The sequence below is a fragment of the Limulus polyphemus genome, unplaced genomic scaffold, assembly GCF_000517525.1.
Source record: "Limulus polyphemus unplaced genomic scaffold, Limulus_polyphemus-2.1.2 Scaffold1243, whole genome shotgun sequence".
Taxonomy (NCBI): domain Eukaryota; kingdom Metazoa; phylum Arthropoda; class Merostomata; order Xiphosura; family Limulidae; genus Limulus; species Limulus polyphemus.
The window spans coordinates 78,262-98,010 of record NW_013666853.1 but is presented as its reverse complement, the minus strand read 5'-3'; the positions used below and the strand labels follow the sequence as shown (position 1 = coordinate 98,010).

At 34.4% G+C, this 19,749-nt stretch overlaps 1 protein-coding gene across 2 annotated transcripts in view; it reads left to right on the top strand.

Moving 5' to 3' along the window:
* Window positions 1-19,749, top strand: part of LOC106462761 (lachesin-like) — a 96,447-nt gene that overhangs the window by 63,507 nt on the left and 13,191 nt on the right. Inside the window, exons 2-5 of one of the 2 annotated variants that reach the window (XM_022390091.1) lie at window positions 6,999-7,123; window positions 7,317-7,524; window positions 14,725-14,886; window positions 15,431-15,559. In XM_022390091.1, coding sequence (XP_022245799.1) covers window positions 6,999-7,123; window positions 7,317-7,524; window positions 14,725-14,886; window positions 15,431-15,559 — 624 coding nt within the window. Of the gene's footprint in view, window positions 1-6,998; window positions 7,124-7,316; window positions 7,525-14,715; window positions 14,887-15,430; window positions 15,560-19,749 lie in introns of both variants that reach the window. The other variant, XM_013922713.2, reaches the window with a different exon arrangement.

Here is a 19,749-nt window from a genome sequence, read left to right as displayed (position 1 = left end):
ATAGAATGATAGGTTTCTTTTTTGTGAATGTAAAACACTTAAATATACCAGTTCGATTTTTGATACCTCACTACTATAAAAGCTTGGTTTGGGCTGATATTTCATGATGATCGACAGGGATTCGGAAATTTTGATTTTAGAACAATTGTTTCGAGATTGAAAAGATCGGATTCGATATCAGTTCTGCAGTTCATACTGTTACTCGAGTGCGGTTCATTTTGGTGAGTGTATTTGACAGTTATTACTTACTTGGTTAATACCTTTTATTTGTATCCATGCATTTTGGTTTGCCTGAAGTTGTTGAGCACTTAACTATGTCGGACCAACCGGGTCAGTCGCCTCGTCGTGTTCGTCCGAAGCCTTATTCCCGACCCACGGAGGGTGTACCTCAAAAGACTGCAACTCTTGGTGTTTCTCCATCCTGGGCCAACTGCTTGGATTCGGATAGCTCTTCTACTACGTGAGATGTCCCGCGACTGTCGTATGCAGCCGTTGCCCCATCATCGTCCACTGGTTCAACTACCTCTACTTTCTCGTGCTGGTTTTATTTCGTCTGCCATTCCTGCCTCCAATCACTCTGGCTATTCTGGTGAAGCACTCGGACCTGTAGAAACTACTGAAGCTTCTCAGATTACTGTGCTCCTACTTTCGGGCATGGATCCCCTGTATTTCTCTACCAGGACCCTCTTTCTCGAACTTTCTAAATACTGCCTTCGTTCTGACTTTCATCAACTAATTCCAACAAGAAATGGCATAATTGTGAAAACTGGTAACCCTCAATTGTGTGATATACTGTGTAACAAAATGGGACTGCTTAATCTAGGTCAATCTACCATGCTCACTCAACTTCGCTCCCCTTCTCTAAAACAACAACCTCCTCCTCGTTGTACACCTCTTTTCTCTCTGTCATCTGTGGTGTGGATCCTGGCATCACTGAAAAAAGAGATCCTTTCCGAACTTCTACTTGAAAATATATCAGTCAAGCGTGCCATTTGCATTCAAAATTCCTCAGGTCCATGATTCATGTTTTGGCTGAGAATAGTGACACTATAGATCATCTCCTGTCTAATGGAGCATTTCTTTTCCATCAACGCCATTGGGTTGAAGCTTTTCGTTCCCCAGCTCCCCAGACTCTGCGCTGTGAGAGGTGCCTATTATACAACTCACATACCACTGCTAAATGCCCTAACCAACCAGTTTGTTCTCATTATCGCAGATCTCATCTCCTTCACTAACGTTCTCACTTAAGCTCTCCTCCCCTCTGCAACACTTACCATCTTGATCATCCTACCTACTCCTTTAAGTGTCAGGATAAACCTACCTCCATGTCTAATGATCCTGCTAATGTTGCTCCAGTGCATACCACCGATACCATTACCCCTCTGGACAACTCTGTTGCTATGTATCCAACCACAGAGGATATCATCTGTTTCATCACATTGATACTACAGAATGTCCTCCCATTCCAACGTAAGTTCATTCTAGATAATATTATCCATGCTGCTAAGACTGTCTTTTGCCTTCACATGCAGACCACTTATTCTGGATTTAACTCTCACTTTCTATTTTGTCGTCTATGGGATCCGGCAGAGACTACAAGTTGAAGTTTTTATTTGTTAATATTCGCTCTCTTCTTCATAACCTCCCCCTCTTGGAGATCTTGTTAGACGGTGGCTCCTATGATTGTGTTCTCCTTAATGAAACTCTTCTGAAACCCACTCAAAGGATCCACTGTCAGGGTACACTCTTCATAGCCATGATCATCCTATGGGCCGGGCCCGAGGAGGTGTGGCAATCACTACATGTACTCGCCTTTCCATGCACCTACATTCCTTTCCACAGTCCACTTACCCTGAGCATTTGGTAGCCACTGTTTACTTCCCATTTCGTATCATCACTATTGCAACTATCTACATTCGTCCCAGAGTTCCCTCGCCCAATGCCTTTCTCTCCTTTCTGGGCCACTCTTTTCACAGCTATATTCTTCTTGCTGATGTCAACTACCACAGTAGGACCTCTGTCAAACTTGCCAGTTTTCAGTCCTCCTTATGTTCTCTTTCTGGTTCTTTGCTACCTCTGCCTACCCCTAGTCGTCCAATTTCTCATTCGTCACCTGATATTGTCTTTGTTTCTTCCAACCTGGTTTCTTTTATCACTCTCCAGATGTGTCCTCCGGTGGGTAGGAATCATCTCCCCTTAGAACTTTGTGTCCGTTCGCAGTCCTTGTCTGTTCCTCGTGCTTCCCGTTGGACTCATCTCAATTTTCGTTCTGCGGTCTGGAAACCTTATGCTTCACACATTACTAATGCTATACCAGATATGGATCAACCTCTTACTACAGCAGCCGATGCTGACTCCTTTGCCACCTTACTCACCACTCTTCCCTCTGATGCCAGTGCTTTACACATACCGACTTCTTCTTCAGCTCCCCATAAACCAGCCTTACCTCGTACAGCTGTAGATCTGTTACATCACTTTTCCACTTTATTGCATGAATACCGTTGGTCTCATGATCCTTTGTTGCTGCAAGGATCCCGAGGTCTTCAATGTTTTCGTGACCACAATCTCATCTTCTCCGATGTTCTCGCTACCACTGTATCCACTCCGAGAAGCATTTTTGCACCAGCTGATCACCTACTGAACATCTATGTTATGTCCCTCCCAGCTTTTAAGTACAGTTTTACAATCTTTAAATGATTTTATAACGTATATACCTACAATTCGCTGAGAAACTACTGATGATAAGTAGAGTTTCACCTGCATATACAGCCCATTGCTTACATTCCACTACTATATGACGCCTACTTTGTTTATTTGCTTCACTCTTCTTAAATATTAAATTATAAGATTTTGCGCACGTATTGCTTAAGGATGTGCCAAATCTTCCTTTCTCACATTTTTATATCATTGCGAAAACCTAGATACTTAACAAACTACGCATATTGTTATGTCATCTGTGAGTAAACTACTAATCATAATATCTGAATAGGTCTAATATGAATCGTTAATTCACTTGGTTACAAACCTAGAATTCGATAATATGGCTATGTTCACTATTCATGATATAGTTATGTATTAAACATTTAAGTTTAATAAAATATCTCGTAAAAAGTCAATATCTTCCTTTCTTTACTTTTAAATCCATTTTATATCACCAAATGTAAAGTTCTTGAAAGTATACACATAACTGTACGATTAAGTGGAAAGATATTAGATTTAAAAGTTTAAGTTTATCTACCTACAATACTCGTAAGAAAAGTATGTAACTTATGCACTCTAGATAGCACTGATTGTATTAGCATCTAGTGCAGTTCACTCTTGCGAACAGAGACTAGATCTGATAGATATATCCTCACCACTGTGTGGATCTGTCCAACTTTAGTAGACACTTCTCTTCCGAGGGTACGTTTACCATTCTCACATATACCATAGTTTTATCGTGTCCTTTGTTTAACACTTCTTGTTTTTCGCTTATTGACTGGAATTTTTTTTTAAATGCCAATAAAGTTAGGGAGATGCACTTCTTGCGTTGTCTTTCCTTTAGATGTTAAAATTAACTTAACTGCTGTGTTACTTCTGTGTGCCTATATATATGTTTGTGTATATAATAAGTATTTATTTTTCATGTTCAAAACTATATTTACTTTCATTTTAAATAATAACTGTTTGCAGTAATATACAGAGCGTATCACATTTATAATAAATTGTTCTGTATTTTGTTCTCAGTTTGCCCCTGAAGAAGAAAGGTCCACCTTTCGAAAGCGCTCGGGTTATAGAGTTTTTATTCATTTCAATATGTATTAATATTAATTGTTTACTAAATGACACTATTTATTGGGATTATAGAAACTGTGGCCACTTATATCACAGAAACAGTTGCTTTCAATATTATCTATTTCACTCTCACGTCTATATATTACAGACTAATATTATTTACTGGCTACTTAGATCACAGAAACAGTTCCTTTAGAGTATTAACTATTTCAGTACCATATTTATAAATAAAGATTTCTTCCGGATTTCTTTATTCTTAAATACACATTAAAAAAACAAAATAGACATGCTTTACTATTTCATTATTTATCTGAAATTGAAATTGGTAAACACTGTGGTTTTTAAAGAGGAATATTCTTTCTTCATGGCGTTACATAATTCCAAATTCTCATGGCAGTGCTCTAAAAAGGAACATATGTGTCCATAGCAGTTAGAGAGAGATAAACTTTTCACACTAATACTTAGAGCTACAAGATCCGTCAAGAGTTTCCTTTCATGGCCGGATTCCATTCGTCAAGTCAACAGTAACCTGATAACCTGCACATTTTCTCAAGTGTTGTTCTTCATATTCATCATGGCTTTCGCCTTCTGGTATTCTGGTTATTCAAATGGCAGTAGAACTAACAAGTATGGTAATCTGTATCATTAATACTCTCATGCCTAAAATTACCGACAATACAAAGGTCAGTATCTGTCAGTAATTACAACACAATCCATTAAACAACAGAAACAGAGGAATCAATATGATAAATACATTTGACGAGAGAACCCGAGTATTTCTTAAAACATTAAAAAAAACTTTAGTGTCTCTCGAGAAACCGAAAACAAATCTGGTATCACAACGTTTCACTTCGCGAAGCTTTCTCGGTTTGTGGAATGTCTTTCACCAACAGGAAGATTCGCTGAAGAAGTGAAACGTCTTGGTATAGGATTTATTTACATCTACCATTCAAAGCTAAAGTTTTTCAAAAATCAACAAATACGATTATTTGAGTTATGTCTAAGTAATCGTACAATTTAATGACAATCTGTTTGTATACAAGTACTCTATAAATCGTTATCATTATTTTCGAAATATTTCCCGTTAACGTAATTCAATAGAAACACATGCATACAGAATAGGAATGATTCGGTAGTGCCTGTTAGTTTAGTTACTTACATCCACTTTAGCATGTAATAAATCCTCTTGTACCCATCATGTATTGAATATATTGATTATCTCTCTATATATACATACCTGTAAGAAGCTAACGTTCACGCCACTCAAATATGACTTGTGTACCCTACTGCTATTGATTTCTGAATAGTTATTGTTAGATTATTATGTGTTTTTGATTGATTTCAAAACGTTTGCTTTATCTTGAGGACATTTCGGGATATTTGGATTCGCTTCACAAACCTTTTGTTCAGAGATTGAAAGCATCAATGAATGACTGACGTTATGCTATAGAGCAAACAAATAGATAATTCACAGACTGTTACTTGATCAAGACAATTTGATCAAAAAAGGTTGAAAAAGAATAATACTGCGCCAAAAATTTAGAATTTAAGAAATAATAACTTCTTTTTGTATAATCTTGGTTATATATATTTTGAATTCTAATTAACAATACAAATGTATATAAAAAATATCCAACAGCTCCGCCATTCTGACCTACAAAACACAATGCTAACTAAGAATTTTAAAATATGTTTAACAATTTTATGTCAAGGGTTTCGCAATCTCAGTGAAAAATACAAAATTTGCAAAGGTGTTATTGTAGAGCATGTTTTAACAGGTACTTTTTTCAGATGTTACAGGTTCTGAGTCTAATATTTATTCCCAGTATTAGTGAATAATAAGTTTCGTATTTAATTACATCGTATCGGGACACCCTAAAAACCAACTTAATTTGGAAGCTTCATTTGAGAGATCGTTCATGATAACTCAAAAATAATTAATCTAAAACTGACGATTTGAGCCAAAACAATCGTTGTTCTTTATATGATCAAAAGGTATCTTGTAACAGGCGGTTATTCTATTTTCATTATGTTTCAGGTCTTGCCATGGGACAAGTAAACTCACCTGGTGGCTAAAAAGTACAAAATCTTGCAGCTATCGCAGGCTTAAGAGTCACGATGATTGTCAGCTGACTTTTTCACAAACACATCATAGTTCATTCTATCAGATGTTTTAAGAAATAGTTTTTAAAAATAAATCTTAGAATATGTTTTTTCCTTTTCTCAATAGGCTTGTTTATTCGCTCTTAATCTCACAGTCTTTTCTTTCTTCTGTTAAACGCTGCCTTTTATATTTATTTTTTAAAACCATGCCAACAGGTCTCTTTCTGTCTTACACACCTGTGCTCCGTAAATAGGATTCTAACGCTCATAATCATAGGGGGGCTCCGTAAGCTCCACAGCAGCTAAACAAGAGAGGCGATCGATCCTTCCAATAATTCTCTAACCACTTAGTGCCATAATAACCTAAGCCTTTATGAACTGACGAAAATCTGGCCGCTTTCTCACCTCTCTAAACCCCCAACCGATTCTTACCCGAACTTCATAACACAAGTACTAATCTAAATAACACTATTTCTACTTCACTTATAGCTAAAACAAATTCTGTATTGTAATAAAAGTAGCATCACTGAAACTGTTGTTCTTCTCAAGGTGTGCCAGTTCCGTCACTAGGTGGCTCAGAATCCAGAACATATAAGAATGAAGATGGGCGTAGCATAATTATTCATTTAAAGTACTTTAACATATCCACTAAAGCTGAATTTTAAATAGAGAATCCTTATGAAAGAGAGCCTACTTATTAACGGAATGAAGCCACAGACAATCAGGTCTCAGTAGTATTTGTTTGTTTTGGATATTCGCACAAAGCTACAGAATGTTTATATATGCGTGAGTCTTCTTTAATTTTGAACTGATAGACTAGAACACCCACCGAAAATGATTGGGCTATTCTAATCGAATAGTGGGATTTGACCGTCGCTCTTATAACGCACCCAAGGCCCTAAAGGGTAGAGCGCATGTTTGGGGCAGCGGGACCCGAACCTTGAACCCTCATATTAATAATCCGGTACGCTAATTGCTGGCCACGCTCGACCAACATCAGTGATAAATTAGTTTCAATGTGCAATTTGAAATATTTCAATTAACACTAATTGATTTTATCGATGAGCTTCTAAAAGTTTCTCAGAAAACAGCTGTAAAAAAGGCGTTTTTATTTTTTTCAGTTATCAATATGAAGAAAGAAACAGACAAAATGCCTGTCTTTGTAGGACCTATACCAAATGTTACCATGGCATTAGGAAGAGATGCGAACATCCCGTGTTTGGTAAACGAACTGGGAGCTTACAGAGTAAGTAGAACTACATTTACAACTCAAGTTCGGTTTCAGTTAGGTATAATATCTTCAACCATTAGTAAAAAGAATAGATTAATATAATCAGCAGTAATGTGATGTAGGTTATTTTGTTTGTATTTATTTATACGTACATGTAGATAAACTTATTTTCTATGTACGTTAATTTAACCAAATAATGAAAATACAGGCAGCTTGGATTCGAGTGGAGACGAAGGCAATCCTTACAATTCATCAACACGTGATCACAAGAAACTACAGAATCAGCCTCAGTCATAGTGACAATAGAAACTTTATTCTTCACATCAAAGATGTGAAAGAGTCAGATCGTGGAGGTTATATGTGTCAGATCAACACGGTGCCCATGATAAGCCAAGTGGGATACCTAGACGTCCTAGGTTAGTATAGTAATAGGTAAACAAAGTATGTTTTACTTATTGTGATAATGTAAAGACGTACTTAATGATGTCCATGCTGATTAACCAGGAGAGTTTCCTTGAGTATTTCCTAGGACATATTACAATATAAATCACATCAGATTAGTAGGTTACACAGTGGAATTATACAGATATTTTATGTGATGATTTAGAGATTCTACGTTCGTTTAACGAATAAAACGAGATATTATACGTTTGTATAGCTAAACTAATTAGTCAATGCTATATTATATTCCAATGAATTTATTAGTGTTTATATACCAAAGTTAAGCCATGTCCATGAGTGATATTTAAGTTGGTAATTGTGATGTATCAGGATTACAGCAAGGTCTATCAGTTAAATAAAATGGAATATTTAAAATAGTAAGTTTGAAGTTTGTTTTGTTGTTTCATGGTGTTGTAATGACTACGATCATACTAGTTATGTCTGTTAAGATGTTTAATTTAGATTTAAGCTTTGATCATTATTTTTAAATGCTCAAAAATATATTTGGTAGTATTCTGTAAACGTTTAAGTGACCTGAGTAGATAGGTTAGAATTATTGTTAACAGGCCAGGCATGGCATGGTGGTTAGGGCGCTTGATTTGCAATCTGTGAGTCGCAGGTTCGAATTCTCGTCACCGAACACGCTTGCCCTTTCAGCCGTGGAGTGTTATAATGTGACGGCCAATCTCACTTTTTTGGTAAAGAGAAGTCCAAAAGTTGGCGGTGGGTGGTGTTTACTAGCAGCCTTCCTTCTAGTTCACTTCTAAATTAGGAGCGGCTAGCGCAGATAGCCCTCGATTAGCTTTGCGCAAAATTCTACAGAGAAACAAATAAAATTACTGCTAGCTTTGAGTGACGGAGATAAGATATTATGATGTTTAGGACAAATATAGCCATGATAGATTGAAATGAAAATGAGAGATATTAGAGAAATGTAATGAAAATATACAAATATTAGGTTAGGGATCAGTGAAGTTTCCATCACCATATTTTAGTTGGAAAATTGATCTATATCATGTTTACTAGACAGTCATTTGCAACTAACAATTTCCAAACTAGTGATCTCGAGGTGTGTAGATCACGAGGTGTGTGTGAGGATCGCGAAACAGTTGAAGAGATGCAACAAATCTCTTAAGTTTTCTATTTTGTTTCTTGTAAATACTAATATATTCAAAGATAATTCATTCATCTTCTCAAACTCTTCGTTCTCTTGTTGTGCCAAAGGGAAAGCGTTTTTTTAGTTCATTTCCAATTTTTACGAAACACTACACAAGGTATATCTGAACATAAGTTTCCCTAAGTTTAAACTAGTAGAGTAGGGAGATAGTCAATAACAACCATCGCAAATTCTTGGGCTACTCTTATTCGGTGGAATAGTGGGATATGACCATCACTCTTATAGGGGCACCCACGACCCCAAAGTACGAAGCGCGATATTGCGATAATAGACACGCTAACCCTAGGCCACGCCTGACCATTCTTTGTAGTAATTAATAAATTTCGTGAAAGAATGTTTACACTTTATAGAATAATTTATAAACAAACTTTATGTAGAACTGTATTACTGTACTGGCATTTTTTTTTTTTTGGTTTGTTTCTAAGCACGTCAGATCAATAAACTGTCATTAATTTTAATAAAATAATATTTTACGAGTATTTAGTTTTAGGAATAACAAAAAATATATGACTTGGAGAATTTAAACCAACCTTTTCTTTTGTAAATACAAACACCTGTGTCTATTCTAAGACATAGGTTTTAACATGATCTATTTATACTAAATAACAGAACTAAATTACAATGTCACGGAAACAAGCATGCATCATGATTTTCCATAGAATTTTTTGCTTCCAACTTTAAACCTTTACTAACGTGATTGTTTGATAAGGTTTGTGTCCTTAAAGTTTCATATACCTGGTTGTTGTGTTTTTTTTTCAAGTAAAAATATTTCACCTTCTTCTATTCTTTGGAATCCGTTTGAAAAGCCTATTATGTGGAAGAGTACTTTAAGCAATAGTGATAAAGTTCGATAGTTCTTAAGGATGATAGGAGGAGACAGTCAAATCTCACCTGAAATAGCATTCCAGAATATCCAATAACTCTTTTTTTTTCTTCTGTTTTTCTGTGTTTTGGATAAGAGTATTTCGATTTGTACGTGTAAGTTAAGAACGTGTCCAAGAACATAGAATAATAATGTCTTGAATTGTGTTTACCACGCATATCACAAGTTTCAAGACAAACACTTTACTTATGAAAGCGGGATACCGTCTTTGAGTTACTCGTAATATATTTCTCCTGTTGTAAAATGGCCTATCAGTCGATTCTACAATGTGGAATATATTAGAATAATAAAGTACTATGGGACGTTGTGCTATTTTGCCAAGATTAATTGATCGTTGAAAGCCGGCTGTCACTATACTTAAATCTGTTTTGTCAAAACGTTCGTTTCTAACTATACGCATTACCAATGCGGCCACATAATTCTGCAAGTTAATCATAATTAACGGTGATGTGATCAGTTCTAGGTAGATCTAACTAAGTAATTACTGACATAGATTGATTTGTACAATTGTTGTGCGGTAAGAAGTTATAATGCAACAAATTAGCCTGTTACTATTCAGGTAAATGACAGTGCTTATTTATTTTTCAAACGTGAGTGCATATGTTATTTCTACTTGTTTATTAGCATGCTTTGTTATATGCCATTCACAATGTTCTGAATGTTTCTCTTGAGCCTATATAATAGGTCATTCAATATGTCACGACCTGAGCTGAATTAAAAAAAAAATATTCTCGTGAGAGAATGATGCTTTTCGGCTTATTGAGACTTAAGCTGGTTTTCTTTTCCTGCTTTAATAGTTAAAAAGATGGGCAAGAATAAAACTTCCATCAAATCAGTGATGCTCTAAACTACGTCACAGCATATTGAATCGTTTTATGACAGTGCAAAAAGGTATATGTAAAACATCCGTCCGTGAAACATGAGATCAAAGTAGCTTAACTAACTGGTGAAAGTAATACAATATGCATATTCTTGTGATGTTCAAGATAGCGCGTGTAAACTTCTGTCATTACAATAATGTCTTAATTGTTAACCTAATATTTATTATTTACTTAAATTCATGTAAACATTATCGTTAAAAAACAAAACATTTACTACTGACTTAACACAGAATAGATATCAGAAATAATATTCCAAGAAACCTGGTTACCATACTGTTAATACTCAGACCAAAGCTACTTCTTAAGCTTAATATAAATCTACTAAATACTCGTAATAATCTTATCTTTTACAAAAGGTAACTTTTATCTGAAATGCATATATAATGTTGTTCCCTATTCTTATTCACGGGGTTATGTTGTTGCATGTACAGAGGGATATCTCAGGCGAACGAGAGTTGCTCTGTTTTAGTGCTTGTGACAGTCTAATCAAGACCCTATTTATGTAAGTGTAATAAAAATCGAACCTCGCCACTTACCAATTTCTCCTTCTAACCGCACACTTTAAGACACATTCCGGAGTTTATAACTTACAACTAGAAATATTTTCAGTCGCACCACAGCGGCTCATAGAATGGCTCTATTATTTTTTTCCAAGTACAAACTTCTAGCTCATAGCTCCATCAATTGACCGATTTGAGATCTAATTACAACCGCGGCTATTGTGGATTCCTTCTTGTTTTCTCTCTTTCTGATACGAGATCATATCGACGACTGAAAATAACCCTTGTGTCCTGTGTGTATTCTTTTAAAATGTGATCACATTTAATAGTAAATATTTTAGAAATTTTGTGCCTCCCCCAGTAGCACAGCGGTATGTCTGCGGGCTTACATCGTTAGAAACCGGGTTTCGATACTCTTGTTGGGCAAAGCACAGATAGCCTATTGTGTAACTTTGCGGTTAAACACAAACAAATTTCAAGAAAGTTTGTGAGTCCTAATATGAATTCCTATGTTATCGTGACAATTTAACACAATACAGGAAGAGAAGTTTGCAGTAAAAACACGAAGAAATACATCATATATTATACTAAACTAACAAACAAAGATTTATAAACATAATGAAGTGGTTTTATTTTTGGAAATGTATTATATGCTTGGTCACATCATTGGTCTGTCTTCTGTCGAAACATGTAGTATGTTACCATTAATACCATTTCATTATGCTTATAAATCGTTGTTTAACAGTTTAATATTGTATTAGGAAAATGTGTTTCCACACACAAATACATCAACTATTATTTCATATTAAATTGAAAATTTGCATTCAAGTTTATAAAATAGGCATACATATCAACATGCTTGTCAATCATAAAATAAGCCATTAAAACTTGTGAATAAAAACAAGTTATTTAATGGAGATGTTGATACACAGGATTATCTACACAGTAAATCATTTAATATGATATGGATTTGATAATTAACATTTATAGTACGCTTTACAAACGCTTTAACCTCAAAACCTTAAAATTCTATTTCTGATCAGGAGAGCTTTCGGAAAAAGAAATATTACTAGTTTTTACGCAACCTGACCTGTAGCTATAGTGTGAGTAGGATGACAACATGTTTAGAAACGTACTTCTGCTTTACTTTTGGCTCGTGTTTTTAATATTTTTACACTCTTCCCAAGCATGAAATACCAGTGATGCTACGACACTTGGTATACAATAACAGGGAAGACCACTGTGAAAGTTGTGTTCCCTGTAAATTTTCATAACACAAATACTACGATGTTAAAATTTAATTATCAGGCTGTCTCTCGATAAATAATCTTCTTCGACGTGGTGTACTATTGGAAAGGTGCTTAGGGAAATTGGAAGAAAGTAATGCTCATGAATTAAAATGAGAAAAACGTATTAAGTCGATAATCAGTATGTTTATTGATATATGAACCCAAACTGGTGGACTGGTCACTCATTTTTTTATACATATAAATACTAAGCGTATCATATCTGTCGCTTAGAGCGATGCACATTAGACTGATTACACTTTTCCAGCTGAATGGACCGTCTTGGCGATTAGGGTTTTTGGTCTGTTTCGTGTTATTTCTTGTGGTCGAAACGTTACTTGACTTAATATATTATATGTCACTGTGGTTTGTTAAACTATATATATCTTATTGTTTCTTTCAATTAGAAGGTTAAGTGTGTTTATTTGTCTATTAGTCTGGTTTTCTATTTGTTTGTTCTGTCTAATATTAAAATATGTTTCCAATGGTTCCTAACTGAAATATCTTAAATATTTATGAAACGAAATTGCTTTTTACAGCTCCAATTTGACAAACAAAACTCAACGATAAACAAACATCACACAATCCACTTGTTTTAAAATAATATATTAATTAAAACAAGTCAAACGTATATACAAATGTTCGTTACACAGTTCATCACTACAGTTGAATCCAGAGCTTTAAATAACTCTCTTTTTCGTTAAAAGTCTACACAGGCTGGTTCAATTACTTTAGAATCCAACTGATTATTCTTCTCGACTCTGTTATTTAAATACAATCTACAACTATCACACTTTAAAACTTGCCATTATATACAAACTTTATGGCTAAACTCGCGATCACCCAGTTAATATATATATCTTTTCTTTTCCCTTGACTTAACTTCCCATCACATTTTTGTACAGCTATTTATAAATAGTCCAACTGAGGCTTAGAACTTTCTACACACTACTACAAATAAGATGCAACAGCACTAATTAAAAAAACGAGAAAAATTCAAAAGGTTTGAGTAACATGACACCAATTCACAACAAATGATCTACACAACAAATGATTCATAAACAGTTACGTAAGCAAACTTGCTATAACTATCGCTTCTAAAAATAACTTCATTTAACGTTCGCACTATATAAACTAAATAATACTCTCATGTTAAACTTAATATGAACAGTCGAGAATATCTAATAGTATTATAAATATAGGAAAACAGACACTTCTTGAAGAAAAACTGAAAATCATTAATTTGATTAGTCATAAATTAACTTAATCGTGAATTTAAACAACTGTAAGTTGTAATAACAGTGAGCGATCACAATTGGAATTAATACAATTCTAAACAACATGGAAAGTAACACACATTTAATAATAATTCACTCTTATGTCGTCTACTTGTTGTTCAGGTTTTTTCTATTGTCGGTGGTCTCTAAAAACGTTGATTTTGTTTTATTTATTTCAACGAATTATTTTCTACTATTTGTTGCTACTTTGCTTTCATTTTAACAAATATTATGGTGCTTGAAGCAGTAGATTAACAAACATGTTACTGTAAAATTTTTAATTTGATTTCAACTGCATGACATCCAGTCGAGTACGATTCTGTAGTCATTATTACGGAGGGCATAGCATGGCCTGGTGGCTAGCGCGCTCGACTCGTAATCTGCGGATAGCGTATTCGAATCCCCTCACCGAACATAGTCGTTCTTTCAGCTGTGGAAGCGTTGTAATGTGACGGTCAGTCCCACTTTGCGTTAATAAAGTGTAGCCAAAGAGTGGAACGTGTTGACTAGCTACCTTTCCTCTACTCTATAACTTCTAAGTTAGGGATGGCTATCGCAGATAGCTTACGAGTAGCTTTGAGCGAACTTCAACAAACAAACAAACAATATTACTGTATCCATCTTTTCCATTCGTTAGTTTACAATCAGACATCATCTAGGGATGTATAAAATCTAAAGATATATCAATAATGTTTTGACTAAATTGACTAACGAGGGTTTATTTACAATAAACAAAAAACAAAACTGGAAATTTCTATGAACATTTTAATATGCAAAAAATTTTTAACGTATATTTTCACTAAACAGCCTGCTGGAAAACATGTTGTTCCTCTAATTAAATGTTCACGTTTGGGAATTGATCTTGAGTTGACTTAGGTTTTCCATAGACAGCATGCTGGAGAACAAGTCGTTTTTCTACCTAACTGTTTATATTAGGATAGTTATTTTGAGTTGATGTAGGCCTACTGGAGAATAAGTTGTTTCTCTAACTAAACATTCACGTTAGGAAAAAAAAAAACGTTTTTTTCTTTTTTCTACCCTTTCAACCAAAGGCTAGCTTTCCTTTGAAAACCTTTGTGAAGAAAACTGGCAAATGTAATACTACTCTTATTACACTTACAGAACAAAGAAAAATTAACTATAAATGTTAATTTTTAAATAGTTCCTCCAGACATTATTGTTGATCAAAGCACTTCAGACATCATCACCAGAGAAGGGACAAATGTCACGTTGAAATGCAAAGCCAAAGGCTACCCAGAACCTAGTATCTCATGGCGACGGGAGGATGATGAACCAATACCATTAATTCTGGGTATCGGCAAGAAACTGATAAGTAAGTTGATGTCAGAACTCTTTTAGTGTGTCTGTGTGAGTTACTTCCCACAGCTACTGGCAAGGTTATCTGGAAAATATTTTTACTGTGTAAATATAAAGGGGAGGGAACATTACACAATAAAGTGTAAGTAAAAGTATATTTAAGACCTTTACTCATTGTCATACTATTGTAAATAGATACTTTTTCATCAAATTTTGTACTCTGAAAAGGACGTAAAGAAACACTCAAAAGCAGTGAAAACCATATTAAGACAAATAGATAGGAGAACATTATTACAGAAATCAGCTGCCACACTAAATGACATGAGCATATTTCAGGGAAAAAGTAAAGTTATACAGAAAGCTAGGCTATGACAAATTATTTTTTCTTTCAGTATCATGTAAACTTATGAGATTGTATTTTCGATTAACGTCAATTTTCGCCGTACAAATGAAAATATCTCTAACCGATAGAATTCAAACCTGGTTGATACACTAAATACATATCGACACTTAATTAGCTTTTCCTGGAACTGATATTTTTTCTTTATATTTCTAATTAGGTTCGTCATACGAAGGAGAAAGTTTAAACATTACAAGGGTGACCCGAGTTCACATGGGAGCTTACCTCTGTATAGCTTCCAACGGAGTACCGCCTTCCGTTAGTAGAAGGGTTCTGCTTCACGTCCAATGTAAGTGTTAAATAGATTGATATGATATAAAGATGTCTTTTAAATTCTAATTAAAATCACCCATACAGTTTAGTTAAAATTATAAACACAAAACTCTCTGACGTTTCGATTGTTCGTTCCATAATAAATCGTGACAGTGATGTTGATTTTCTATCACTAATTTTCTTTCAAGCAGTAAATAATTATCTTTTCGTAGAATACTTGTAAGGATAAACCAATATTCATAAGACATATTAAAGAACTAAAGATATCTGGTGAATCAAAGCTGCTGCCTTAGACTAAAAAGTACAACATTTCCTAACTGTTAATTTTACTGAGACCTTTTAACCTAGCAGTATATTTTAGCCGCGGCTGAGCGGCTCATAGAATGGCTCTGGGGTTTTTGTTTTGTTTTTCAAGTACAAACCTTTAGCTCTTAGCTCCGTCATTTTGTGATCGATTTGAAATCTAATTACATTTTTGGACTCAGAAGGTCAAACCATTTTGATTGGTGTATCTGACCATGCCCAAGGCCTAATAGTTTAACTTATTCTAATTCTGCCTAAAAGAATTTCAAATTGAGGGTAGGCTGGTAAACATCTTGATGAGTAATGAAATCGAGTATACGCGCGCCCCACACTTGGAATTGCTGGCTTACAAAAAATAAAACTGTTGCGTATCTGGTCGTTTGTTAATTTCCGGTATAAATTCTTTGCGAGAAACTTCAGCGATACAAACCCTTTCTTAATTAAAACTAGTTTATTCTTTCTCGATACAACTTTGCAATACACAGAATTTCCACAGTCACTTTAAACTTAACTACTTTTATAAACACACGCTATAATTCACAGCGATTCACACACTTTACTTACAGTGCCTTCTGCTCGCTTGACTCAATTAACAATTATTTCTCTTCAATCTATCTCCGGCTTATATACTAAAAAAAAAGAGGGCCCACTAAGTCACGATCCTTCTAGAAACCCCAGCGCGCATGCTCTCAGCGTCGCGTGACTTCCGCTGTCGTAACAAAACTAATAAAAAGGGGAACAAAGGTCTCATAAATTAAATCATTGTAATCCTGCCTAAAAGAATTTCAAGTGCTGCGGCTATTGAGGGTTTCCTCTTGTTTCGGATAAAATATTTGAATAATGATAGTAAATTTGACATTGAACTTTACGAAGCATAAAAGTAATAATGCTAATTATATTTAAGTAGTCTTAATACTGAATTAAGTTTCTCGTGGCTTTCAGTCATTTGAATTTCAAGTTCAGAATTTCAATGTGCACTCAACATTATATTATGTAGCACATCTCTTTTAGTCACGATTACAGAAAACGTATTTATTCTAAGTCATTGTTAAAGGAAAGCTAACATTTCTTGCTGTTGTTATATAGCATAATTATAAAAACAGATAACATGAACACTGCTAATATCGTGCATATTGTTGATTTAATACAGTTGAATTAGTATATTTTTTTAGATCTCAAACGGACCTATGTAGATTGTATAAATAAAATGTTTGTTATTTTGTTAACTTTCACGTGTTTCCTGAAGGTTGTTCTGTAGTAACTAAACTAAACTTTATATTATATGTGTAACACTTCCATTGGATTGCCTTACATAAAAGCAATGAGTGTTCAGAAAGATTTTTTTCTTCTGTTAATTGAATATGAATGAATTGTTGCTAATGGGTTATGGTGCTAAAGGTTTTTATTCGTCTCCTGCTAACGTATCATATGTATAATTGGTTTTGAACAACCCTTTCTTCAGGAACAAAGGGTGAAAAGGCTGTTCATAACCCAAAAATTCGAAAATGTGCAAGGTGATAATTCTATGTTTTTGGTTATACTGAGAATGTTCTGCGTGAATAACACTTCCAGCCAACTGATGTTCTTCAAGTAGCTGTACAAAATTGGTTTCATAACACCACGTCTGCATTTTATGGATTTCATATGGCAAAGTTTACAGAACGACAAAGAAATGTATTGTAGTTAACGGAAACTATGATAAGACTGGATATATGATTATCTTGGTCCTCAATGTGTAGTTTACGGGAACTATGATAAGACTGGATATATGATTATCTAGGTCCTCAATGTGTAGTTTACGAGAACTATGATAAGACTGGATATTTGTATTGTAGTTAACGGGAACTATGATAAGACTGGATATATGATTATCTAGGTCCTCAATGTGTAGTTTACGGGAACTATGATAAGACTGGATATTTGTATTGTAGTTAACGGGAACTATGATAACACTGGATATATGATTATCTTGGTCCTCAATGTGTAGTTTACGGGAACTATGATAATACTGGATATATGATTATCTAGGTCCTCAATGTGTAGCTTACGGGAACTATGATAAGACTGGATATATGATTATCTTGGTCCTCAATGTGTAGTTTACGGGAACTATGATAAGACTGGATATAAGATTATCTAGGTCCTCAATGCTTCTAGTGTACATTTATTGGTTGAACCCTATAAGAAATACTACTTCATATTTTCTTGAACGGCCCTGGTGTATTTTATGTTAACACGTCTTTAGTTTTGATTATAAGTTAAAAAATTCGACTTTGTTAGGTTCAAAGGTTAAACAATATCATATCATTTAGTCACTATAACGAATAACAAGATATCTTATCAAGATATCCTGGATATTGATTCAGAAACAGTGTGTTATATCCAGCCACTATTACATAGAACATAACACACCATTAATAATTCACATAGGGGGATTTTACATAGTATCCCCTTCCCATTTAAAACAATACATCATTTTCAGTCACCATTACAGAGAACATTCACCACATAGACATGCTATACCCATTCTATTGCAAAAATACATGAATTTCAGTCAATGTTACAGAGAACATAATATTACAGAGGGACCTTAACGTACTATTCTCTTCCTGTTGCAAAAAAAACAACAAAAAAACATCATTTTCAGTTAGATAAAGAATAGCATGAAATTCAGTCACTTTAGCACAGTGCGCGAGATTCTAATCAGCCGCTAATAACGTAATGTTTCAGACAACATTCATTGTATTGATAACTAACACAGAAAATGTTATACATTATTCAGTTCCTATTGCAAAAAATATATCATTTTCAGCGATTGTTACAAAAAGTGTAACATTATATTTAGTCACTATCACATAAATACATAACGTTTGCAGTTATATTCAATCATTATATTAGAAAAATGTGGCATTATATTCAATCACTATTTTGAAATGTAGCTAATGTTATGAATATTTTGGGTCTACGAAAACTACTCGTTGTTTCCTTTTGTAGCGGCAATAATTTACTTTTATTTCAGAGCTTCATATATATAACGTACAGTAGGTTAATCATACTGTACAATAAAAATTGTTTGTCTGTTTGTTTTTAATTATGCACAAAGCTACACAAGGGCTATCTGTGCTCTGCCCACCACGGGTATCGAAACCCGGTTTCTAGCGTTGTAAGTCCGCAGACATACCGTTGTGCTACTGGGGGCACAATAAAAATTAGCATGTATTAATGAAATGATCTATTAATGAATATTTCGTATCTACTCATTTGATTCACGACTAGTTTAAATCTGCCACAGACACATTTATGTCATAATTATTTTCGAGAAAGGATATTCATTTAGCAAAAAGATACAAAACCGGGGAACACCAATTTCAAAGATGATTAGGAAAGATCACCATACACGTATTAAGATGTAAAACTACATAATCTACATCCCGATTAATTAAGCACCAAGTCACATTACTACGTCCTTAGCAGCGTTTCTCTAAACCACAGAGAATGAAACCGGTGTTCATGTTATTCTTTTCTATCACATGTGTTACGAATTAGAATTTCGAATGGTCTGAAACCGAGCTAAATGATACTTTAATTTTAGTAGTTAAATTGTACTTCGGATTTAGCAGTAAAGTAAAATCTGATATATAGTCAGTTTATGATATTTGCCAACAAGATTGATACAAAGTTTTCTTTTATACAAGTGCGTTTTAATATACACACAACAATAAAATTTACACTAACGGTTATTACAAATAGTTATTGCAAACAATGATTTATATACAAAAGTTTCACAAACATACAAGCAACATAAAGTCTTCTTTCTAGTCTGGAACTTCCTTGATATTCTATAGAGGGTTCACGATGAGTGAGTTGATTACGAGTTGATATAGGTGCAATTCACTTAGTAGG